Source organism: Phyllobates terribilis, unplaced genomic scaffold, assembly GCF_046119375.1.
Source record: "Phyllobates terribilis strain yellow unplaced genomic scaffold, ASM4611937v1 Scaffold_13__5_contigs__length_258822181, whole genome shotgun sequence".
In the NCBI taxonomy this organism is placed as follows: domain Eukaryota; kingdom Metazoa; phylum Chordata; class Amphibia; order Anura; family Dendrobatidae; genus Phyllobates; species Phyllobates terribilis.
This window is the reverse complement of record NW_027362773.1, coordinates 189,329,866-189,356,162: the sequence shown is the minus strand read 5'-3', so window position 1 is coordinate 189,356,162 and position 26,297 is coordinate 189,329,866. Positions and strand designations below refer to the sequence as shown.

At 43.0% G+C, this 26,297-nt stretch overlaps 1 protein-coding gene across 6 annotated transcripts in view; it reads right to left on the bottom strand.

Annotated features, from left to right (window-relative positions):
• Positions 1-714: 714 nt before the first annotated feature.
• CMIP (c-Maf inducing protein) overlaps positions 715-26,297 on the bottom strand; it is a 135,156-nt gene continuing 109,573 nt past the window's right edge. For 4 of the 6 annotated variants that reach the window (XM_073659132.1, XM_073659134.1, XM_073659136.1 and 1 more), the window contains 9 exons: positions 26,196-26,244; positions 23,353-23,478; positions 16,724-16,840; positions 10,954-11,094; positions 10,555-10,602; positions 9,302-9,448; positions 6,849-6,954; positions 6,291-6,361; positions 715-4,129 (listed from right to left, as the gene is read on the bottom strand). In XM_073659132.1, the coding sequence (XP_073515233.1) occupies positions 4,076-4,129; positions 6,291-6,361; positions 6,849-6,954; positions 9,302-9,448; positions 10,555-10,602; positions 10,954-11,094; positions 16,724-16,840; positions 23,353-23,478; positions 26,196-26,244 (859 nt within the window). In that variant the 3' untranslated portion in view covers positions 715-4,075. The remainder of the gene's footprint in view (positions 4,130-6,290; positions 6,362-6,848; positions 6,955-9,301; positions 9,449-10,554; positions 10,603-10,953; positions 11,095-16,723; positions 16,841-23,352; positions 23,479-26,195; positions 26,245-26,297) is intronic. The other 2 variants (XM_073659133.1, XM_073659135.1) reach the window with 1 other exon arrangement.

The following is a 26,297-nucleotide window of genomic DNA, read 5'->3' as shown; positions in this document are numbered from 1 at the left end:
TATATATATGTATATTAAATACACATACCAGCAGTGAATAAACTGCATGCATAAATATATACCAATAGCACGGCTAGTCAGAACCCTCAGTTAAACTGTGACAGATGCGGCCTTTGGGGGACCCCTTCATGTTGTCAATTAGCTGGGCCACATATTGTAGTACCAGCTGTACTGCCCTGATGGCAGACTTGTATGCATTAGTTAATGGTTAAAGAGAACATGTCACCTAGTCAAAAGTAGTCAGTTTTTGGCTCTTACTATATTCCCGCTGTTCCCCTGAGTATTCCGGTTTTGGGATTTTTTAATTCCATCATACGGTTCCAGAGATATGGGCCTTTTTATTTAGTGCTGATTTTTACAAGGGGCGTGGCTCACATTAGATGGGGGTGTGTCTTTAGGCTGCTCTGTGGGACACGCCCTCTTACTAAAGACTAGTACTAAATAAAAAGGCCCATAGCTATGGAACCGTATGACGGAATTAAAAAAGACAAAAACCGGATTACTCATTGGAGAAGCAGAAATAAAATAAGATAAAAAACTGGCTACTTTTTACCAGGTGTGAAATCTCCTTTAAGTCTATTTTTTTTTACAATGAATGTTGCAATGCATCCGAAAGTTGTCGCCTGATATAATGCAATTTATCTAAGCTCAATCGCCACAATCGCACACCAGCACCATACAAAATTAGACATAACATACAAATGATACGCCCGGTGTGAAAACAAAGGCAACAGTTTCATTTTATTTTAAAAGAAAGCACACTTTGGCGATATTCTTTAGCCAGGGAGAAGGCAGCACTCATATCTATCACTGATATATTCCATGTCTTTTTTTTTTTTTTTTAAAACCTTGAAAAGAGACTTGCAATTGTACATGCATGATTAAGATCCTCACATTTGTATAGGACTAAACATCAGTAGCCATTGATAGTTCGTATTTTTCTTACATTTTTTTTTTCTCCAAAACTTCCATAAAATTCTTCTTAAGAATAAAATTATGCAAAATAATGAATAGATAATTAATTAAGAACAATTCTGTAAGCCTGATAGGAGGTTGAAATATACATGCCGTCGCTCTTTGCGTAGTAGCCTTAGCCAATTGTAAAATCAGGTTTCTAGAAGTCAGTGTTGGAAAATATAAAAAAAAAAAAAGCCTTCTATATATTCCTTTAAAACAGGCTACAAACTGAGATAATTACAATGGAGTACATAACCTCTACTGAATATTATAAGGATATTACAAGTCAACCCGGGAGTTCTGTTAACATAAATATACCTTTTTTTTTTTTTTTTGAGGCTCCTTTAAGACAGGTCACTACACAATGACGTGACTTGCCGTGACCGTATCTACAGCAAGAGGCAATAAAATAAAATAAAAAAATTAAAAAAAAAAGTGATGTCACATGTGATGACACCATAAATTCCAATAGGACAACATAATTTTACAAGAATTATCACAGTATAAACATTACCCATGAATTTGATAGATATAAAAATCAGACAGTGGATAGATATTCTGTATGCAAGATGTGCCCTGTTACCACAGCATATATGTGTACGGATATATATATGCATTGTTATTATACACATGAAGCAACCAGTATGGAAACTTGCAGCATGTTGAAAGGGAGGTGATAAAAAAGGTCCTTTTTATCGTTACATGGGGATATATATATATATATATATATATACACACACATATATATATACATATACAAAGGGTGCGTCAAAAGTCAGAAACCACTCATGTATAGGCTATAGAAATGTTATATAGCAAGTCCTTCACAATATCTGATGAATAGCTGATCCATTAATAGATGGAAAAGTGGTTGCGTGATGCCACTTTTGTGGAACCATCTCTCCACCTTTCCTGAAGAAGAACTGATAAATCTGCACCAACAAGACATATGGTCACCAGTCTCAAGCAACCAGTCTCTTTGGATTTTATTTACGTAGCTTAGATAAGGCCGCATTCACACAGACGCGTTTCACAGTCCGAGCATGGACCAGTCGTGGATCCCTTGACCCGAACTTGACATTCCCGTAAGAGCCTGTAAAGATCGGGTCAGGAAACCCCCGGTTGGACCCTGAATCGCAGGCCGTACCTTGGATGTGTGAATGCAGCCTTAGTCACACTTTGCCAGGATTCTCCATCATTACCAATAGGTATTGACAATTTGTGGCACTAGACGAGTTCCTTACCTAACGCCAAGCCATATTGAAAACCGCTAAACAAACTGATTGACAGTATTATGCCTAGTGGAGAACCTAAGGGGGTGGTGAATGACACAAAGATAGAAGTAAGGACTAATGTACAAAAGTATAGAGCGGCCCTATTTTTTCTTCTGTATTAAAGGGAAGTATAATATAGGGCAAGAGCATCTGATTCCAATGATGTATCACTTACTGGGCTGCTTGGCTTGGTTTTGATAAAATCCTAATTTTCTCAGCAGTGCTCATAATGCTGAGCTGTGCATAACCCCGCCCACACCTCTAATTGGAAGCTTCCTGCCTACACTGTCAGCAAGCTGCCAATCAGTGGTGGGGGCGGGGTTACACAGATTAGCTGGACTGCCTGGCACGTGACACCTAGTCCGGCAGTGATAATCTCCTGCCGATAAAACATTGATTGCATTAAAACCACAATACATAGAGTAGTAAGTGATACATCCTTGGAATCGGGCTCACTTGCCCTATATTATGCTGTGCTCAAATTAACAAAAACCTTCTGACAGATTCCTTTTAGATGTCTCTGAGCATGTTAGTTCAGGTTATGAGATCAGCGTTTGAGATGAGATTTGGGCTGTAATAATGGACTTCTTCCCGTTGTTCTGCACTAGCAAATCAGCTTTTCCTGGGACTGTCTCTCTCTCTCTAAAGTTCTTGCATAATTTTGAGTGGTCCCTGACTCTTATCCCGCATTATATATATATATATATATATATATATATATATATATATATATATATATATATATATAAAAAGAGAGAGAGAGAGAGAGAGAGAGAGAGAGAGAGAGAGAGAGAGAGAGAGAGAGAGAGAGAGAGAGAGAGAGAGAGAGAGAGAGAGAGATGGATAGATATAGATATATATAATCCTCACTTGAAGTAATTCAAAATTGAATAAAAAAAAAAAGAAAAAATAAAGTACATTACAATATGATGTAGCAGGGCACAGATGCATTAACACGGGCCACAATGTTAAAATGATTATAGCCAATGACCAAGAAGTGCAATGATTTTTTTTCCTGTATCCCCACAGCATATAGCTTAAGGGGATATTATATATGTATATATTTATATCAAATACACAGTACATTAACCATGGTATTTATTCAAGAAAGCTTCCTCTTCTGAAATCAAAAGCAAAGAAAAAACCAATACACATACGTTAATAACACAGTAAACAAGACCGCGACAAACTACTTTGTACAGTTCTATCTGCAAAAAAAAAAATGAACATTTTTATAAATAAAAAGCAGGTCCCAGACCTGCTGAGTGTCAACCATTTTCTTTTTAAATAGGTGAATGACGTAAATCCTATTTACAACAATATGAATTTGCAGGGCAAGAAAAAAAAAAAAAGGTGCAAACATAATGACAATCATTCTTGTTGCGCTTCGGAACTTGCTAGTTCTTGTTACGCAGCACAAAAATCAAAAAAAAAGAGCAAGATTTTTTTAATTGAGTCCATCCGATCAAACTGAATAATAAAAAAAAAATACATAAAACGTATGCACCCTTAATGCTTCCCCCAAACAGCATGAACACGTATGCAAATAAAATTAAAAAATAAAAAAAAAAATCCACAAAGGTTTTTTTTTCGTTTCCTCTGTATAAACTTCTTGCAGCTACAAAGTCTCGTTATCCGTTAAATTACTCTTGAAATTCTTTTTTCTTAAGCTGTAAGTATCTGTATGAGTCCATCCTCCCTACATTAAAAATGACCTCTAAACTTAAAAAGACACAATTGTAGTCCAAGACGTTTCTTGCTCTACAGTTTAGTTTTTCATTTTTTTTTTTTTTTTTCGACTGATAGCTAAAATAAGAACGTCCTTCTTCAAGGCTAGCAGGGAATCACCAGGCTTCTGTATAGCGGACATCCACCTCTTTAAGGTTTGGCAATTTTGCCTGTAGAGAGAAAGAAAAAAAAAAAAAAGCATTCGATACGGTGCCACATAAAAGGTTGGTACATAAAATGACAACAATGGGACTAGGGGAAATATGTGTAAATGGGTTAACAACAGGCTCAGTGGAAGGAAACAGAGAGTGATTATTAATGGAAGACACTCGGATTGGGTCACAGTTAACATGAGGAACCACAGGGGTTAGTATTGGGCCATCTTCTTTTTAATATAGTTATTAATGACCTTGTAGAGGGCATACAGAGTAGAATTTCAAAATTTGTAGATGATACTAAATTCTTCAAGGTAATCAATATAGAGGAGGATAATTTAATATCAGGGATTTGTATAAAGAGAACCTGTCACATGAAAAAACACTACTAACCTGCAGGTCAATAGCGTTCTGAACCTGGGTGCCGACACTTAGACCCCCGCTGCTGCGAGGAAATTAGCTTTATTCCTCCCGTTAGTGTTCGGGTTTCAGTTATGGGGGTGAGTTCAGGCTGCTGTAACCACGTCCCCGGCACTGACTGACAGCTAGCCCTAAAGTGAGCTTCTGTCAGTCAGTGCTGTGGGCGCAGTTACAGCCACCACTCTCTATTCACACAGCGGTGACTGAAACCGTGCCGGCGCCACCCCTGTGGCTGAGCGCTGATGTTGCCGGGAGGAATAAAGTTAATTTCCTCCAGGTGGCAGGACTTTAAGTGTGGGCACCGCACGGTGTCAGAACACTATTAACCTTCAGGTTAATAGTGTTTTTTTTTTACAAGTCACAGGTTCCCTTTAAGCTGGAGGCTGGGGCTGAGGAATGGCAATTGAAGTTCGATATAGTAAATAAAGAGTTATGCAAAGGTAATTATAAAATGTATAATTATGTACTAAATGGTAAAACACTGTGTCACTGAAAACTACTTAAGTTTATGGCAAACTGAACTTTAGTGACCAGTGCCAGGCAGCTGCTGCAAAGGCAAAGAAAAATTTTGGGATGCATTAAAGTAGGCATAGATGCTCATGATAAGAACATAGTTTGTACATTTTTGGGCTCCGGTGTATAAGAAGGACATAGCTGTGCTAGAGCGGGTGCAGAGAAAAGCAATGAAGGTAATAAAGGGAATGGGTCAAATGCAGAAGACAGGTTATCAAACTTGGGGTTATCCAGTTTGGAAAAATGAAGGGACAGTACAGAGATCTTTCTAATGAACTTTTTACACCTATGTGTAACATATAACTGGTGAAATCATGGTTGTTACATTTTACTCGCCCTTTAAAACAAGGAAAGTGAAAAGCCGGGACTAGTAAAAATACCGCACCCAAGGCAGTAAACTCACCGCTATGCTGCATATTATACTGGGGTGTGGGGATTTATATTCTATTTTTAATGATACATGACGAGCCTAAAGATACCTAACTCCCGGGAAATGTTAAATATAGAACAGGATCCAGAACGAAAATAAAATGTGGGTCACATCTCTGGGCGTGCTGACGAGCGGAGAAGAACAGTGGGTGTGCTCGGATAATTAGCGTCTGGAGAAGATTAAGGTCACTCCAGACCTCCGCTCATTAATGGAAGGCTCGACAATTAAAGGTCTCCATGTTTTCATTAGCAAGCTGATAAATTGGACAACATCCCCTGCCTTGCACGTAACGCTGGTCAGACCAGTTTCGGATTATAGTACCCGGTGGATGGACTACCCTCTGTAGACTTTGGATCTACAAAGAATGCTGGGAGATTTCTGCTCAGAAGCCTGCACATTGTAATTGCAGCTCTGGGCCATATAATCCCGACTGTAATGTATATGCAAAATTACTCAACTTTTTTATACTTTGGTAAAATAGTATTAAAAGGTGAAACTACTTTCAAATAACTAAACTTGGACCGGCCACTCAGTTAAAGGGGTTGACCCATCAAAAGAACCTATCACCTATCCACAGGATAGGTAACAGAATGCTGATCCCAATAACAGAGTGTTGACCAAGCATGCGCACTATCAAGCATGCGCACGATCAAGCATGACACCATCAAGTATGCGCACAATCAAACATGAGCACAATCACTCCATTCACTGTCTATGGGACTGACGTAGATAGCCGAGCACTATAGGATGTTTTCTGTTCAAGGTGAAGGTTGGGTGACAGTAACGTGACGAACTGAGGTCTTGTGTGTTTACCTTCAGATCCTCGTAAGTGTCCGCTGACAGTTTGGTGCTGTTCATATTTAAGCTGCAGAGACTCTTCATAGCTGTGATATATAAAAAAAAACATAGTTTTATTAATTTTCTGTCCTGCTGAAGATGACTATCAGAGATTAATAGGTCTGGATTAAGCCGGCTTTACAGTCTGAATATGGGCGGCAATGTACAGATCGGCCGCAAGGCTCCTGATCCAAATGCGACAGCCTCATATATGCCGATGAGGCTGTTGAGTTCTGGTCAGGAGACCCATGGCTGGTCTTGGAATTAGTGGACGGCCGATCCCAGCACTGGAAATTAAGATTTGACCACCTATTACAGAGCTATGGACCTCTCCACTAAAGAATGGGGGGGTTATAAACGTCGCCAAGCCAGCGACTTCATGTGACTCCAAAAAATGAGCATTTGAGGCCACCTCTTCTGGGTTGGATAAGATTACACAGTGGTGGATGGTGGAGGCCATATAATCTGACCCTACAGTCGAGAAAGAATACAAAGGACCCTTAGAAGAAAATAATGGATAGATAAGATCCTTACAGCTCAGTGCCAGCAGCCCAGCATCCGTAACAGGGGTTTCACACAGGTTGAGAACTTGCAGCGCAGTGAGATGCTCGGACAAAACCCGCAGCCCGGCATCTCCGAACTGTAGAAGAAGAAGAGAAGGTATTATCTGAAGCAGTTTTTCTTGTCTATCTCGAATATACAGTACAGACCAAAAGTTTGGACACACCTTCTCATTTAAAGATTTTTCTGTATTTTCATGACTATGAAAATTGTACATTCACACTGAAGGCATCAAAACTATGAATTAACACATGTGGAATTATATACTTAACAAAAAAGTGTGAAACAACTGAAAATATGTATTATATTCTAGGCTCTTCCAAGTAGCCACCTTTTGCTTTGATGACTGCTTTGCACACTCTTGGCATTCTCTTGATGAGCTTCAAGAGGTAGTCACCGGAAATGGTCTTCCAACAATCTTGAAGGAGTTCCCAGAGATGCTTAGCACTTATTGGCCTTTTTGCCTTCACTCTGCGGTCCAGCTCACCCCAAACCATCTCGATTGGGTTCAGGTCTGGTGACTGTGGAGGCCAGGTCATCTGGTGTAGCACCCCATCACTCTCCTTCTTGGTCAAATAGCCCTTACACAGCCTGGAGGTGTGTTTGGGGTCATTGTCCTGTTGAAAAATAAATGATGGTCCAACTAAACGCAAACCGGATGGAATAGCATGCCGCTGTAAGATGCTGTGGTAGCCATGCTGGTTCAGTATGCCTTCAGTTTTGAATAAATCCCCAACAGTGTCACCAGCAAAGCACCCCCACACCATCACACCTCCTCCTCCATGCTTCACGGTGGGAACCAGGTATGTAGAGTCCATCCGTTCACCTTTTCTGCGTCGCACAAAGACACGGTGGTTGGAACCAAAGATCTCAAATTTGAACTCATCAGACCAAAGCCCAGATTTCCACTGCTCTAATGTCCATTCCTTGTGTTATTTAGCCCAAACAAGTCTCTTCTGCTTGTTGCCTGTCCTTAGCAGTGGTTTCCTAGCAGCTATTTTACCATGAAGGCCTGCTGCACAAAGTCTCCTCTTAACAGTTGTTGTAGAGATGTGTCTGCTGCTAGAACTCTGTGTGGCATTGACCTGGTCTCTAATCTGAGCTGCTGCTAACCTGCGATTTCTGAGGCTGGTGACTCGGATAAACTTATCCTCAGAAGCAGAGGTGACTCTTGGTCTTCCTTTCCTGGGGAGGTCCTCATGTGAGCCAGTTTCTTTGTAGCGCTTGATGGTTTTTGCAACTGCACTTGGGGACACTTTCAAAGTTTGCCCTATTTTTCGGACTGACTGACCTTCATTTCTTAAAGTAATGATGGCCACTCGTTTTTCTTTACTTAGAATTTGTATTATGGCAAGAAAAAAGCATCTAACAAGTCTATTCAGTAAGACTATCAGCTGTGTATCCACCTGACTTCTGCACAACACAACTGATGGTCCCAACCCCATTTATAAGGCAAGAAATCCCACTTATTAAATCTGACAGGGCACAACTGTGAAGTGAAAACTATTTCCGGTGACTACCACTTGAAGCTCATCAAGAGAATGCCAAGAGTGTGCAAAGCAGTCATCAAAGCAAAAGGTGGCTACTTTGAAGAACCTAGAATATAAGACATATTTTCAGTTGTTTCACACTTTTTTGGTAAGTATATAATTCCACATGTGTTAATTCATAGTTTTGATGCCTTCAGTGTGAATGTACAATTTTCAAAGTCATGAAAATACAGAAAAATCTTTAAATGAGGTGTGTCCAAACTTTTGGTCTGTACTGTAAGTCTGGGTAAAGAGAAACTAGATGTATTGGTGGCTATTCCTGGTCACTATTTTATTAATAAAGGTAGCTAGCAGCACTAAAGATGAGTTTAAAGGGTAACTGTTTTATTTTTTTTCAAGAATCAATAGTATAAGTGCAGCTAAGAAAAATTGTCATATCTTATCAGAGAAATCTGCTTCTTTCTCAAATCAATGGTAAAAGCTGAGTTCAATGAATACAGACTTTCCCATTACTGAGGTAGGAGATAACAGTTAGTCCTCGTAACGTTCTATGGAGAGGGGAGGAGCTAGAGGCGGAGACAGACATTCTGCTGCAAGTTCTCCTGAAATGAGTTACATTTTAAACTTGAAAATCCACCTAACCATCTTAAACTGGAGATATTCACTAAGATAAGACTATAAAGAACAAATATCATATCAAGCAAGACAGAATAAAACTTTCCGAAAACCGAGGAATCATTGTCCCAATTTTCCCATAAATTACAAATTGATGATCATTGCTGTGCACATCTCAGGTGGCTACATGACACATTTCTCTGCTGTTCTCGGGTTGAGCTTAGTAATAAGTGTATGACACAAGATGTGACTCATTTCTAGAACTTGTAAGGTTCCCACAACCTTCCGTGTGGCCTCAGCCACATCCTGAGAGCCACCTACCTGAGTTGACCACAGGTTGAGCTGTTTGAGAGAAGGCAGCTTGATAAGTTGCTCAGCGCAGGCACTCGTTACATTGGTGAAGGCCAGACTGAGGTTTTCTAGGTTTCCAAAAGAGCCAGAGCTGAGTAGTCTGGCCAGGTCGGCATCCTGCAGATAAGATATATATACATATTTTATGCTTGGACAGATATAAACCAATAGTCAATTGGTTGCTTAAATAGTAAAATAACTTATAGAACATATTTAATGGTAAAAGTGTATTATAACTTTATTAGATATTCATATAGGTCAGATCCAACCATAAAGGATATAAACTAGAGATAAGCAACAAGATTTGCAGGACCCTGGTGCAGCAGCCACGTTGGTAGTCCATGGTCTTTGGACCAGATCCGTGCAAAACTCCTCTTAAAGACGCCATCCCTGGTCTCTCCTGATTAGTAGGGTAAGAGGGATGTCATCACTGCTGTAAGATGTCGCTCCAGACCTATGGGAATGCCAACAAGTAGGAGAAGATTGGCAGGGTTCTGGTCAAGCGGCCAAGGACTACCGATGAGGACTGAGCTTATCCAAGAGCAGGCAGGGTCAACAAACAGATGACGCTGGGGATAGAAGAGTTGGAAAATTTGAATTTAAAGGGGTGGTCCACTACTTGACACGTCACGACCCATAATCTATACTCACCTCCTAGTGATGTCAACGCTGCTATTCCCAGTGGATCCCATGACATTGTGGGGGCACATGACTGCTGCAGCTCATTATTATTCCATCAGAACGAACGTACACTCAGGCGAAAGGGTAAAGGCAGCAGCCGATCAGGGGCCACTGATTGGCTGCAATGATCACATGACCCAACAATGTTATGGGAATTGTATGGATGCTGCAGGAGGGGAGTATAGATTGTGTTTTATTTTCTATGGGGCCCTGAAATGGTTGAGCAGAGGTTCTCCTGTAGTGGACAACCCATTTAAAGGTCTGATTCTTGTCTGAAGAGAGATAAGCCACCGCCAGGGGTGTCTGTCAGCAGCTTTCACCCTTCCTATTGAAAACGCAACACTAATGTGTATGGAGGAGTTGAGAGAGACGGCATTCTTAAGTAATGACCTCATCTCCGAAACCTTCTTGTTGGGCATAGGAGAGGATATTTGCCTTTTTTATCTATTAGGATATTACATGATAAGGCGTACTTTTGCGATAAGTACTATAAAAAGTCTGAGATGAACTATGGACACAAAGACGTCTTGGCCGGCACTCACCGTAGACTTGGACGGCAGTGTTAGGCGGGTGGGACCTCCTTTTCTTTGCTGAAATCAAAGCAAACACAAGACTTAATACAAAACAGTTTACGCTACAATCGTGTAGATATGTACTGCTAGAACATGTATCCAGAACTGTTCCAATCGACCCATCATAGAGCCGATATTACTGTAGTCCAGTTCAGTAAACTAGAAAAGTCACTATGCCAATCGGAGGGAGTAATGGTGCACCGAGACATTGGCCTCGCCAAAGGTGTACCAAAACTGACTCCATTGCATATGGAATAAAAAGTGAATTTTTCAGCAACTACAACTCTAAAATTGATGTTATTGGTATGATTTTCATAGGGGCTAAGTCCGTACCCCTCCATTCTGTATGGAATGAAGAATGAAACTTACCAACTCCTTTAGTTCCCGCTGTCGGTCACACAGCTGCTCGTACATCTTCTTCCCTACGTCTGTGCTCTCCAGGGTAGAGATGATCTGCAGCTGGGTGTCATTGTTTTCTATGATGTTGTATTCCAGCATCAGACAAAGAATCTATGAAAATTACAAATAAGGAATTTCAGGACAGTAATGCCTTCCTCCTCCCCCCAAAAAATGGGTAGCACAAAAGAATCTAATGGAAATTCATTTACATTACTAATATACTTTGACTATAAAAGTTCCAACAATGTCCCGCTTTCTATAAAAGTCCCAAGGTCGAAGAATCTCTAGTTCTGACCTTCGGTTTGGCCCAGCAGGTGGCCACCACCTTCTTCTTTTCAGCACACTATAAGGATGACTGTATCAAGTGGGGTTCATTAGCTAAGCCAACCCCTTTCTGTCATCACTGATACAGAGATAGAAAAGGGGGCTGGCTTAGCACATCACAACAACGTGTTATGTTTTTAATCCTATAGATGATCAAAAAGATTCACTGGAATCTGATCTAGCGGCCACGACGGTAGTCCATGACCAGCATCCACAACCATGTGAACCTCCTCCTACCTGCCGGCATCACAGATGCCTCTTCTGATTTGTAGGCACTGCAACGTTGTGCTGCAATGATGACGTTGTGCCAGGCCTACAAATCGGAAGAAGCGCCAAGCATTCTGGCAGGAAGGAGGAGGTTGGCAGGCTTCTGGTTGGAAGCTAAGGTATGAGCAGGGTGGAAGGTCCTTGGTAAGAAGCCAAGGTATAACTATCTTGGAAGCCAATGTATGGGCAGGTTGGCAAGCCTCTGGTTGGAAGCCAAGGTATGAGTATCTTGGAAGCCAATGTATCGGCAGGTTGGCAGGTCTCTGGCTGTAAGCCAATGTATGGGTAGGTTGGCAGGCCTCTGGTTGGAAGCCAGTGTATGAGCAGATTGGCAGGCTTCTGGCTGGAAGCCAGTGTATGAGCAGGTTGGCAGGCTTCTGGTTGGAAGCCAATGTATGAGCAGGTTCATAGGCCTCTGGTTGGAAGCCAAGGTATGATTATCTTGAAAGCCAATGTATGGGCAGGTTGGCAGGCTTCTGGTTGGAAGCCAAGGTATGGGCAGGTTGGTAGGCCTCTGGTTGAAAGCCAAGGTATGAGCATTTTGGAAGCCAATTTATGGACAGGTTGGCAGGCCTCTGGTTGGAAGCCAAGGTATGAGCATCTTGGAAGCCAATGTATGGGCAGGTTGGCAGGCCTCTGGTTGTAAGCCAAGGTATGGGCAGGTTGGTAGGCCTCTGGTTGGAAGTCAAGTTATGGGCAGGTTGGTAGGCCTCTGGTTGGAAGCCAAGGTATGAGCAGGTTGGTAGGCCTCTGGTTGGAAGCCAAGGTATGGGCAGGTTGGTAGGCCTCTGGCTGGAAGCCAAGGTATGGGCAGGTTGGTAGGCCTCTGGTTGGAAGCCAAGATATGAGCAGGTTGGTAGGCCTCTGGTTCAAAGCCAAGGTATGAACAGGTTGGCAGGTCTCTGGCTGGAAGCCAAAGTATGAGCAGGTTGGTAGGTCTCTGGTTGGAAGCCAGTGTATGAGCAGGTTGGCAGGCCCCTGGTTGGAAGCCAATGTATGGGTAGGTTGGCAGGCCTCTGGTTGGAAGCCAAGGTATGAGCATCTTGGAAGCCAATGTATGGGCAGGTTGGCAGGCCTCTGGTTGGAAGCCAAGGTATGGGCAGGTTGGTAGGCCTCTGGTTGGAAGCCAAGGTATGAGCAGGTTGGTAGGCCTCTGGTTGGAAGCCAAGGTATGGGCAGGTTGGTAGGCCTCTGGTTGGAAGCCAAGATATGAGCAGGTTGGTAGGCCTCTGGTTCAAAGCCAAGGTATGAACAGGTTGGCAGGTCTCTGGCTGGAAGCCAAAGTATGAGCAGGTTGGTAGGTCTCTGGTTGGAAGCCAGTGTATGAGCAGGTTGGCAGGCCCCTGGTTGGAAGCCAATGTATGGGTAGGTTGGCAGGCCTCTGGTTGGAAGCCAAGGTATGAGCATCTTGGAAGCCAATGTATGGGCAGGTTGGCAGGCCTCTGGTTGGAAGCCAAGGTATGGGCAGGTTGGTAGGCCTCTGGTTGGAAGCCAAGGTATGAGCAGGTTGGTAGGCCTCTGGTTGGAAGCCAAGGTATGGGCAGGTTGGTAGGCCTCTGGTTGGAAGCCAAGGTATGGGCAGGTTGGTAGGCCTCTGGTTGGAAGCCAGTGTATGAGCAGGTTGGCAGGCTTCTGGTTGGAAGCCAGTGTATGAGCAGGTTGGCAGGCTTCTGGTTGGAAGCCAATGTATGGGCAGGTTGGCAGGCCTCTGGTTGGAAGCCAAGGTATGGGCAGGTTGGTAGGCCTCTGGTTGGAAGCCAAGGTATGAGCAGGTTGGTAGGCCTCTGGTTGGAAGCCAAGGTATGGACAGGTTGGTAGGCCTCTGGTTGGAAGCCAAGGTATGGGCAGGTTGGTAGGCCTCTGGTTGGAAGCCAGTGTATGAGCAGGTTGGCAGGCTTCTGGTTGGAAGCCAGTGTATGAGCAGGTTGGCAGGCTTCTGGTTGGAAGCCAATGTATGAGCAGGTTCGTAGGCCTCTGGTTGGAAGCCAAGGTATGAGTATCTTGAAAGCCAATGTATGGGCAGGTTGGCAGGCCTCTGGTTGGAAGCCAAGGTATGGGCAGGTTGGTAGGCCTCTGGTTGAAAGCCAAGGTATGAGCATCTTGGAAGCCAATGTATGGGCAGGTTGGCAGGCCTCTGGTTGGAAGCCAAGGTATGGGCAGGTTGGTAGGCCTCTGGTTGGAAGCCAAGGTATGGGCAGTTTGGTAGGCCTCTGGTTGGAAGTAAAGGTATGGGCAGGTTGGTAGGCCTCTGGTTGGAAGCCAAGGTATGAGCAGGTTGGTAGGCCTCTGGTTGGAAGCCAAGGTATGGGCAGGTTGGTAGGCCTCTGGTTGGAAGCCAAGGTATGGGCAGGGTGGCAGGCTTCTGGTTGGAAGCCAGTGTATGAGCAGGTTGGCAGGCTTCTGGTTGGAAGCCAATGTATGGGCAGGTTGGCAGGCCTCTGATTGGAAGCCAAGGTATGGGCAGGTTGGTAGGCCTCTGGTTGGAAGCCAAGGTATGAGCAGGTTGGTAGGCCTCTGGTTGGAAGCCAAGGTATGGGCAGGTTGGTAGGCCTCTGGTTGGAAGCCAAGGTATGGGCAGGTTGGTAGGCCTCTGGTTGGAAGCCAGTGTATGAGCAGGTTGGCAGGCTTCTGGTTGGAAGCCAGTGTATGAGCAGGTTGGCAGGCTTCTGGTTGGAAGCCAATGTATGAGCAGGTTCGTAGGCCTCTGGTTGGAAGCCAAGGTATGGGCAGGTTGGTAGGCCTCTGGTTGGAAGTCAAGGTATGGGCAGGTTGGTAGGCCTCTGGTTGGAAGCCAAGGTATGAGCAGGTTGGTAGGCCTCTGGTTGGAAGCCAAGGTATGGGCAGGTTGGTAGGCCTCTGGTTGGAAGCCAAGGTATGGGCAGGTTGGTAGGCCTCTGGTTGGAAGCCAAGGTATGGGCAGGTTGGTAGGCCTCTGGTTGGAAGCCAAGGTATGAGCAGGTTGGTAGGCCTCTGGTTCAAAGCCAAGGTATGAACAGGTTGGCAGGTCTCTGGTTGGAAACCAAAGTATGAGCAGGTTGGTAGGTCTCTGGTTGGAAGCCAAGGTATGGGCAGGTTGGTAGGCCTCTGGTTGGAAGCCAAGGTATGAGCATCGTGGAAGCCAATGTATGAGCAGGTTGGCAGGCCTCTGGTTGGAAACTGATGTGTCTGCTAGATCAGGGTCCTGCAAATCTTTTTGATCATCTCTACTTAATACATTTATAAGAATATTTCCAAGTCCAGTTCTTTTGAAATACTCAAAAAAAAAAACACTTATTAGTTATAACAGCTTTTGGGAAAGCTGGAGATCCACCAACATGGCCTCCATTAGAGGGAATGTCACCATTGGTGTAACTTGAAGCTTGTGGACCTCAACGCAAAATTTCCAACAGAACCCCAACTACCATGGATCTTTTATAGTAGTGATCTTCTCCTATGGGTGAAGAGGGACCTTTTAGACCCCTCTAAGCTCCAGTACCCTGATTTGACTACAACCCCTGTACCCACCATAGTAACCCCACAAGATGTCACAATTTTTTTTAAACTCTGGAATAGGATTGGCTATACAATAAGGCATATTAGCCAGTGTGCACTGTAGAAGAAGTGCAGTTGTAACTCCTATGGGATCTGTCATGGCTGCCATATTAAAAGAGTTGTAACTAAGTAGTGACAAAAAGCATTTTTAGTAATTCTAGACAGAGGAGGGCTGAAGCATATAATTATTACTCTCCGTATAATGCTCTCGGTTCTCACCCATTGCAGACTGGGGAGAGGCTGATAGCAAATGTAGGCCGCAATCTTCACAGTCTCCATGATGGCTACTTAATCTCACACATGTCCATTTCTGACAACTTTCAGGTATGTATACATTGTTCTGCGAAAGTTTTAGGCAGAACGCTTTCAAAGATAGAAATGTTAAATAGTTTATTTTTGTCAATTAACACATGCAAAGTGAATGAACAGAAGAGAAATCAAATCATTATTTGCTGTGACCGCTCTTTGCCTTCAAAACAGCATCTGTTCTTCTCGGTCACTTGCACACAGTTTTTGAAGGAACTCGGCAGGGAGGTTGTTCCAAACATTTTGGAGAACTAACCACAGATCTTCTGTGGATGTCGCTTGTGCAAATCCTTCATCCCAGACAGACTGGATGATGTGAGATTAGTGCTCTGTGGAGGCCATATCATCACTTCCAGGACTCCTTGTTCTCCTTTACACTGAAGATCGTTCTTAATGACATTGGTTGGATGTTTGGGGTCGCTGTGCAGATGTGGAATAAACTTGCAGCCAATCAGATTTCTCCCTGATGATCTTGCAGGATTGTTAAGTATCTGCCGGTGTTTCTCAGCAATAAAGACACCAAGAAATAGGCAACATTGAGGACCGTAGATTCAGGGTTCGTCTAAAGAAACTTGGTGCAGCAGATGAAAGACAAATCATGCTTAATTCCTTTCAAAATCAGAAGCTGTCCAGCAGTGCCATCAGCTCAGAACCGGCAGCAACCAGAGCGACATCCACACAAGATCTGTGGTTAGTTCTCCAAGATATTTGGAACAACCTCCCTGCTGAGGTCCTTCAAACCTGTGCCCAAATACCTAGAAGAATCAGTGCTGCTGTAAAGGGTGACCACCAAATATTGATCTGATTCAGATTTTTCTTTTGTCCGTTCACTTTGTATTTTGTTAAAATAAACTATTAACACGTCTATATTTGAAAGCATTCTTACCTGGCAGCGTTTTTTTCACATTTGCCTAATACTTTTGCACAGTTCTCCAAGTAGCTGATATCGCCGGCTCTCCACCTAGGCTGCACTTTACAGGCGGTGGACATTACGTCTTAGTGCTGCAGATTATCTGAGCCTGTAAATGACAGTATCTCGACGTGTTTACATAGTGAAGTATCACGCCTATTTTATGTCACCCTTCTGCCATTATGCCTTTGCTTCCTGAGTCCGCTCTTTGTAATCGTGTGCACCCTTTCTCCGTATCCTTTATCTGTCCCCCCTCCTTCCTATTCTACAGCGCGGCCGAGATATAATGGGGGATACAGGAAACTTTGCCAGATATGCAATGAACGTGGCCATCTGTGCTCTGTTTGCTGCAAATCATTAACGTGGCGTGTGCTCAGATACACAGTCCCCGGGATCTCCTACCTCCACCATGGTCTGGTTTCCACGCAGGGCAAGTAACATGCACGGCCCCAGCTTGTTTTCAGCCAGCGACAGAAGGAATTTCTTAGTTTTATAGCATGAGCCCATTAAAATGTGAACCTAAAAATAAAATTAATTAAATTAAATTACAACAATTTTTATATGTAGACCTGTAGTAAACAGACAAGTCTGGATTTCAAATATATTGCTAATATTTTTTTAACCAGATAGAGCCTTAAAGGGGTGGTCCGATTCATTAGAACGTTGAGTGGCAGTGCGCTTGCTCGACTGCCGCTCCATTCATTCCTCATGCTCTTGACTTTGTCTGGCAGTCCTATAGAGAAGGAATAGAGAAGGTGGTCGGGCGTCTGACCTGCTGCTCCACTTTGTAACAGGGATAAAAGTTCCTCGTTCTGCCGATGGGCACGGATTCCGGTGGTCAGACCTCCACCGCTCAGCAACTTATCACCTCAGGATAGGTGATAAAAAAAAGTTATCACCCATCCTGAGGTGATAACTTGCTGTTCGGTGGAGGTCCGACCACCGGGACCTGTGCCCATCGGCAGAACGAAGAACTTTTATCCCTGTTACAAAGTGGAGCAGTAGGTCAGACGCCCGACCACCTCTCTATTCCTTCTCTATAGGACTGCCAGACAAAGTCAAGAGCATGAGGAATGAATGGAGCGGCAGTCGAGCAAGCGCACTACCACTCAACGTTCTACTGAACCGGACAACCCGATTAATGATAAGTCTTGTATTAGCGCAATAAAACAATGTTTGCAAATTTTGGTTATACAACAACCATGAAGATTTATGTTTTTCTATGGTTTCACCTCTTGATGTAGAACGGTGCCGGACAGTACAAGTACCAAATCCTTAAAATGCACCTATCATTTATAAATAAACTTATAGGGGTTGTATAATGCTGCTGATTGGGTCCTGAGAGCCCTATCGATCTGTCAAAACACTTATCTAAAATGATCTGCGCACAGAGAGCAATGCATGGGCTCAATAGTAAGTCCTATGAGGTCCGTCCATCACTCAGTGGGAGAGGGTGTACAGACCCATCAACTTATTCTTCAGCGAGTACACTGCTGGGGTCACATGAAGGTGCTGCGCACACCGAAGCAGTGTTTGGACTGGTTGGCAGGAGCAGGCTTGGACTGGCCCACAGGAGAACAGGAGAATCCTCCGGTGGGCCACCACCCTCTTCTTCACAACCTCTTTTTATTGGGCTCAGGGAGGTAAAAAAAAAAATCAATACTTAACTCCCGGATCGGCAATGATCATCCAAGCACAGCTGCGTCCCAGAATGTGTTTCTTCAGCTTGGAAGAAATTTGAACGCTGCAGCCAATCAATTCCTATTGGATGTTGGTTGATGCCAAGAAGCTGGCCATCAACAGCAACGCCGATCGATTTTAGCTTTTTCACCTCCCTGGGTCCATTGATCAGGGATGTTCCGTGGTGGATAACCCCTTTAACTTCTGAGAAATCATTGTGGAATAGTTACAAAAGATAGGACATCACCTTTTCTCTTTTTGTTTTGTAATGTTATTACAGATAATAAACACATTTATACAGCCATTTGTGAAAATGTTTCTAATTGTCCTATCTTCAAAAAGGTGCAACCTGGAAATTAAAACCATTATTATATAGAAGTATTACACCGAGGCTACGTTCATAAGGCCGGATTTCCGGTTGGTCTTAGAGCTGTCGAAGACGCGGGTCAATGTTATACAATTGGACTGTTCAGATGACCTTTTTGGGTTTTTATTTTTTACACCGGACCATGTGAAAAAAAAATTGCTTCCGTATTTCGAATGAGACTCGCCTAAAAAAATCGGATCCCATCCGGATCGGCCATATTGCATTACAATTTTTTTTTGATACACTGCCATTATTAACATAGAAAACAGTTTTTTTTGGCTTGTAAATTTTATATACTGCTGACTTAAGAAAACAAATGGACTACAATACAGATGAAAAATCATCCTTTTTTTGGATGAAAATTGGACAAATTTTTTATACGGTCATGTAAACTTAGCCTAGTGCTGTAAAACCAGGCTAAAAGTTCCTAGAAAAACTTTGGACACAGTTTCGGTCTATATTATATACAGGCCCTTTGTGTAATTATTTGCAAAACAGATTACATCATGGGACGCCAAGTGCACCGGCGGCTGGTATGTGCAGAATCTGATGACATCACTGACTTAAGGAGGAACTTAAAATTGCTCCTGTTTCTCAACTTCACAGAAATGAGATCTCAGGGCTTTGGTCACTGAACTCGGAAGCCTTGATAATGACCTCCTCTAAATGACCCCCGGGCAGGACCATGTGAGCGGTTTGAGCCTGTGAGATGAGCCTTGACCTCATATTTCAACCCCGATCAGCTGAATATAAATAATAGAGCCCAAAGATCGCGCTCATATCCTGATAGCTTCCTGCAGGACTATGTACATTCTGCCTGTCCTTATAGGTGGCTCTATAGAGGAGATGCATGGGAAGCCATCATTGAGTGTTATGGTTACTGTGGTTGTGCCGTCAGCACAGGTGAGGGCCAGATTAGGAAGCCCCAACCCATTCCCTTTTTTTTCGGTAACTTTTGACATCTAAATACGGTTTGGTTAATTAGGAAGTGCCGCCATATTGGTTGTCAGTTTAGGAAAAATGCTGAACAAAGACAGGCAATTTTTTAAAATCTTTTTAGAAACTTAGATATGTGCCAAAATAGACACCAATTTTTATTAATACTAGGATGAAGGATACAGTCATGGCTGAAAGTGTTGGCACAATTCAAGTTGGACAAAGGAACATCAAGATGTCTGAAGATGGACTTGTAACCTTGATATATTTCAACAATTTTGGTTCTCGAGTCCTCAGACAGTTCTCTTCTCCTCTTACTGTTCTCCATGCTTAGTGTGGCACACACAGACACACAATGCAAAGATTGAGTCAACTTCTCTTTTTATCCGGTTTCAGGTGTGATTTTCATATTGCCCACACCTGTTACTTGCCACAGGTGAGTTTGAACGAGCATCACATGCCTGAAACAACGTTGTTTACCCCCAATTTTGTCCGTCCCATGTTTGGGGTTTTGTGTAAAATTATGTCCAATTTGCCTTTTTTTCAGTTTTTTTTTGTATTGTTCCAATACACACAAAGGAAATAAACATGTGTATAACAAAACATGTGTAATTGCAATAATTTTCTGGGAGAAATACTTCATTTTCTGGAACAATTTTAAGGGTGTCAACACTTTCGGCCATGACTGTATAAGACTGGTCTTCATATAGGGACTATTTGACCCAATCACCCTAGGTTCAAGGGTGAGGGGTCATGGGGCGACTGTTGTCCCTGCATCTGATATAGTTGCACCTCTGGTCTTTGCGATCAGCAGTCTGAAATCCCTAACAATCAATTGTCCCGTGCCCCCATACACGTGTCGGCCGGACCCAGGGATATCGGCGGGTTCAGCCGCCATTAGTCTTATGTGTAAGGGGCTTTTAGAGTGGCATTTAGGTAACTCCGTATAGCCAAATGCAAACTGGTGTAGTCTGGCTCATGTTGGTTGAGGCTTTCAATGATTCTCAGCTCGAAAATGCCACTCCTGCCCCTTGTGGCCAAAGACTGCATAACAAATAGAAGATTTTCCAGCCGATTCTTGATTAAAATATTCCAAAAGCTTTTATTCCATATCATAAAAATTGTCACTCAAAATAAATCCAAGCATGATGTAGTTTTCTATGCTAAGTCCTTAATCATGGATCATTATGCTCAAGGACTTTTTTTTAGTCTGAATAGGGTAGAAAACTACTATCCATGCTTGGATTTATTGTGAGTGCCAATTTTTATGATATGGAATAAAAGCTTGTGGAATATTTTAATCAAGAATCGGTTGAAAAATCTTCTATTTCTTATGGACTCCGTATAGCCGCCTGTCGACTGCTTCTGTACTCGCCACCATAAAATAGCCTCAACATGATAAAGAGGCCAAAACTCTAAGAAATGGCCTCAGCCCTGGTATAAGGTTAAGGTATAAGTTCACATCTGTATTATTCAATTTTGCTGGTAGCAGAACAACAAAACTAACGGCAGTGCCGGATAAATCACGTAACAGCACCCGGCAGCATCTGATGGACCTCATTGACCATAGTTGTGTCAGTTGGATTTATCGTCATGATGCTTTCATTTACTGTAAGAAAATACTTTGGCATGTTGCAATATTTTTTCCACTAAATAAGAGTAAATTGATGTCGCACGATTGGGGGCTTAATTATTTTCCTTGTCTAACATTCTTTGACGTTGACACTTAGATGCACATCGTAGAGGTAGCCAAGCTGTTGACTAAGCGCCCTTACACCATGGATAGGTCTCGTTTTTTGGCCAACAGTTGTCTCACTCAACTCATCAATTTAGCCAAGCGTTTGTGTGTTTTCAATGGGTAGGGAGAAGAAAACCATTGCCAGACACTTCTTCTGTCCAGTAGAAACTAAAGGATTGGGTGTTTGGACTGTATGGGGAACTCCCGATGCGCATGGGGACCACCCAACTCTTCCCCGACTGATATTAGAAGGTCGGTTAATCCCATGGATTTGGTTGACTGTAATGTGTATAGGGGACCCTAAATCAATATTTAGTGAATATAGTCTGATAACTATACAATCCAGCAATTTCCAGATTGGAAATGACTTCCCAATGACCAATATTCCCCTTGTGGTTGCTAAACATTTTTATTCTCCAAGACACACATTGTCTACAAAGGGAAAGCAGATTTCTGTTACTCAACGCGACCAGCTGTGACCGGAATTTACACCGGTGTCATCCGCAGGATATAAATTCTTTTTTTGAGATGGAAACTCTGGTGGGTGTCGCGTTTCAGATTGTAGCCGGACAAGTTAACATACATGGTATACGGTAACAAGCCATAAATTCTAATGGCAAACATTTATCAACATTCCTTCCAAATCCTGGGCTGCTGGAGATGATGTACAGAGGCACGGCTGCTGTTTTGTCAGAGGGGACTATGGACAAATTTTATAAATATCTCGAAACATGGATGCCTCCATACATTTTCCACTTTTACTAAGAAGTTTTAGTTTTGCTAAACTGCAATTGTGAAATTGCTTGTTTTTCATTTATGGACTAAGCGCATGTTCTCTACATACTGGAGGACCCATCATGGACTTGGATTTCACGAACGACACACTAATCTCTAGAAGACTTCTATAATACTTAATTTCTTCTATCTTGATCATTAAAGTTGGCCATAAAGCTGCCGGTTGAACATTCATTTGGTAGACCGCCATCTCTCCAGACTCCACGATACGCAGGAGAGTTGGGTCTTGCTAAGCTTCCATTTGTTTTCAATGGTGAGAGAAGAGAAAGCACTCCTCTGGCAGTGGCTTATCTCCTCTGAAATTAAAAGCATCAAGAGTTAAAATTTCAACTTTCCTAACATCATCATGTTGGGGGAGAGTTGGGGAGCCCACTGTACATATGGACAGCTCTCACCAAAATCGATGGGCTCAGCTGGATTTCATGTAATCTGTATGGTGGCTCTACAGGTCATAGCACCCTCTTATCAACTTCTCATCAAGGCAACTTGTTAACAAAATAGGGCCCTTGATAAACTGAGGATGCAAATTATTGTGGTAGAACGTGCCAAGATTTCTTAAGTTTTTGCAGTTTGGTGGTTGCCATTCCTTTTTGAAGACCTGTGTTCCTAAAGGCCCCAATAAACATTAACCTCCCGTGACAGCAGGGTTGACCAACAGTCTAATGTGTATGAAGGCCTAAAAACTCCCCTCCCAAAGATGATGTCGTGATTAAAAAGGATCTAACGTTTCGGACTACCGATCCTTTTGTTCTTCCTGAGATAAGCCACCGCTAGAAGAGTCTGGCAGCGTCTCTGAGCCGAGCGCTTCTGTGTATTGGGGAAACTGAGAGATAGCCATTGGCTAAATAATCAGCCAAATCATTGTGTATGGGTGGGCTTAAGAGTCCAGGCCCAAGATGGCACATAACCAAAGTTGGAGATATGTTGAATAGACTTCTATGCGCTAAATATTTTCAGTATAGAAGGGTCTGATGCTTATTATCTGATACACTTTAGGTGGGAAAAATAAGGTCTATGTCCATAGTGAAGAGCTGTGTTTCCGAATAGTCCAACGATATAAGAGAATTTATGACATATCTTAGGGATCATTTAGACAAGTTGACCTCTACCTTCAAACATCTAGATACAAGTTGAACATCGGTCGATTAGTGACTTGTTTAGACAGGCGACCAAAATTCTATGTGCACAGAACGATCAATAATACGATCGTTCTGTGCACATGGAATATTATCACTATTGGCAGAATATCGCCGATGTGCCATCGAGAAAAATAATTTTAATGCCGGCATAGACTATCTAATCACCCGACAAACAAATGTTTTGCTTTGGTTTTGTTGGGTCATTGCCGGCAAGTTTACACAATGTGGTAATCGGCACACAGGAATTCTTAGAAACCGATTGTCGGCTGATCTAAATAAGCCTCCAACAAATTGCAAAATGCGAGATCCATGTGTCATGAACAATGAATGGATATTTCTCCAACATCTCATCAAATCCTTAAAAGATCAAACTCACATTATTGCAGACACGTACCATACTGGCAAAAAGTTCACCATCGTCATCACAGGCAACCCCTCCGGGGCTGTACAGCTGGAACCAGCCATCTTTCCCAGCTCTGACACTTAAGAGACATGAATGGACCTGCGGGAGGAGGAAGGTGACATTTTTCAGAGATCAGAGATTACTTCAGACAATGAAGAGATTTAGAATGAGAATGTATTTTGGTGGCAGATTTCCAGAATTATTTTCTCTAGCACCTTTTCCTCTGAGAAAAATCTCCTGCTGGCATCCAAATACTTTTTTTGAATGAAAGAAGAAAATAAACACAGACAGCACTTTTTAGTGGTGTCTGTCGAGAACTACAGCCCAGATCCTAATCAATTGTATATAAGCTGATTTGTAATATTCGGGAGCTGCCAGTACACAGTTTACGGAGCTGCGCTGTTCCAGCCCATAAACTGCTTACAGAGCTGATAACAGCTGATCAGTGGGGGCTTGCACCAATGACTTATCTTAAATAAGTCATCAATACCAAACTCTTACGGACCCCTACAATTGCACCACAGCCTCCTTTTAGTCTTGTGAAGTCCCTTATTGGAAAAAGAGGTAAGGAGAGCCGCTAGGTACAAGGGCTGTGTTTCGGAGGAATGGCGGAGGTCTGGTAGGTTAGTATATGTACCCGGTGAGGTTAGACGAAGATATAAAAAAAAAAGATACAAAAAAAGTGTAAATGTTCCCGTAATTGCTGGGGATGAGGGCTGACAATTCAGACTTTCTTTTAACAAATATGTTCTTTGTGCATAAACATCTGACCCAGTTTACAGGAAATGAGAAGTATTTCTTAATGACAGTGGTAATGCTGAGATCATCCGCTAACCTCAGACTGCCATTGCATATCGTCTCACATGCTGTCAGAAAACGGTCACAAGGCTCACAGAGCTTGCTGGAAGTTTCTCAATGCAAAGGTGAAATATACGCTAAATCGCTAACATCAAGTTGATCATTGGTTTCCAAAGCTCAATGTAGACCTTGCACAGGAAAATTTAAAGGGGCTTTTCCTACGTCAGAGAATGTCACTGGAATTCTAAAGACCTACTGATAGAGAATTTAGATTGTGAGTCCTAATGGGGACAGTGATGATGACATCTGATAAGCGCTGCGGAATCTGGTGGCGCCATGTAAGTAAAATAAATAAATATGCAACCACTTGTTGACCAATAGGGACCTGACTGGTAGGGCCCCCCACCGATCCTAAAAATGAAGGACAAATTTTCTCAGCATAGTGGTGCTCCCAGCCACCCATTCACTTCAATACAGCCATGTTACAGTCCTCGCATAGCAAGTGGAGGAAAAGGGACGTTCATGTCATCTCCTCCTCCTGCAGAGGCTCCTCTGACCCCAGAAGGAGAAAGTGATACAGGAAATTTTCTCCAGGTTTTCACCACTTATGTTTTTAGTGAGGACATGTGTACTCTAATTGTGCCAATTGGGCAGACCTCACCAAGCCATGTATCGACTACTGGACCTTCGCCTTGTGGATATTGCTGAGGTAAGAAGAGGCTGCTCACACTGCTGTCCACCCTGTCTATCTGATCTAATAATGCAGATACCAGAAGTGCTGAGGTAAGAAGAGGCTGCTCACATTGTTGTCCACCCTATCTGATCTAATACTGGAGATACCATGGGTGGTGAGATAAGAAGAGGCTGCTCACACTGCTGTCCACCATGTCTATCTGATCTAATACTGGAGATACCATGGGTGGTGAGATAATAAGAGGCTGCTCACACTGCTGTCCACCATGTCTATCTGATCTAATACTGGAGATACCATGGTTGCTGAGGTTGGAAGAGGCTGCTCACACTGCTGTCCACCCTGTCTTATCGGATCTAATACTGGAAATACCAGAGGTTCTGACGTAAGAAGAGGAGGCAGCTCGCAGTGCTGTCTATATAATCTAATACTGGAAATACTAAGGGTGATGAGGTAAGAAGAGGCTGCTCACACTGCTGTCCACCCTGTCTATCTGATCTAATACTGGAGATACCAGGGGTGCTGAAGTAAGAAGAGACTGCTCACACTGCTGTCCACCCTGTCTATCTGATCTAATACTGGAGATACCAGGGGTGCTGAGGTAAGAAGAGACTGCTCACACTGCTGTCCACCCTGTCTATCTGATCTAATACTGGAGATACCAGGGGTGCTGTGGTAAGAAGAGGCTGCTCACACGGCTGTCCACCCTGTCTATCTGATCTAATACTGGAAATACTAGGAGTGCTGAGGTAAGAAGAGACTGCTCACACTGCTGTCCACCCTGTCTATCTGACCTAATACTGGAGATACCAGGGGTGCTGAGGTAAGAAGACGCTGCTCACATTGCTGTCTACCCTGTCTTTCTAGATGCTGAGTGGCTGCCGTGACCTGGAGAGAAGATACTTCAATATGACAGGCTATCTCCAGGTCACAGTACCGGAGCTTCCCACTGTATATACTCAAGGACAACTGTTTATAAAGGCATTTTAATTTTTTTCCTATTCCTGGAGAACCCCTTTAATAAAATGAATGGCAACCTGGTATTCCCATTGAATAGACTATAGGCGCATGAAAAAAAAACAAAACAAAAAAAACTGTGTGTGAACATGCTCTTAGACTACTAGAATTTCTGTATGCAAATTAGAAAAGCTTAGTGGCAGATCTTCTTTAACAGCCACTATGGTAGATTTGGACAATGAGGTTGTCTCCATAATTTAATATAAGGCGAGAACATACTTTTTTTTTCCATAGCTGCCCTGCAATAACCCACAATAATACAAAGGATCCATCTCTTCTCACCATTATTGGCCCCATGGGAAACTCTTACCTCTTGCCTGGGGTCCTCTGCAAATCTCTGAATGACGTATTTCAGTTCCCTACATGGGCAGGACAAGAAAACACCGGTTACTTGGCTCAGCTGGGAAGTTCT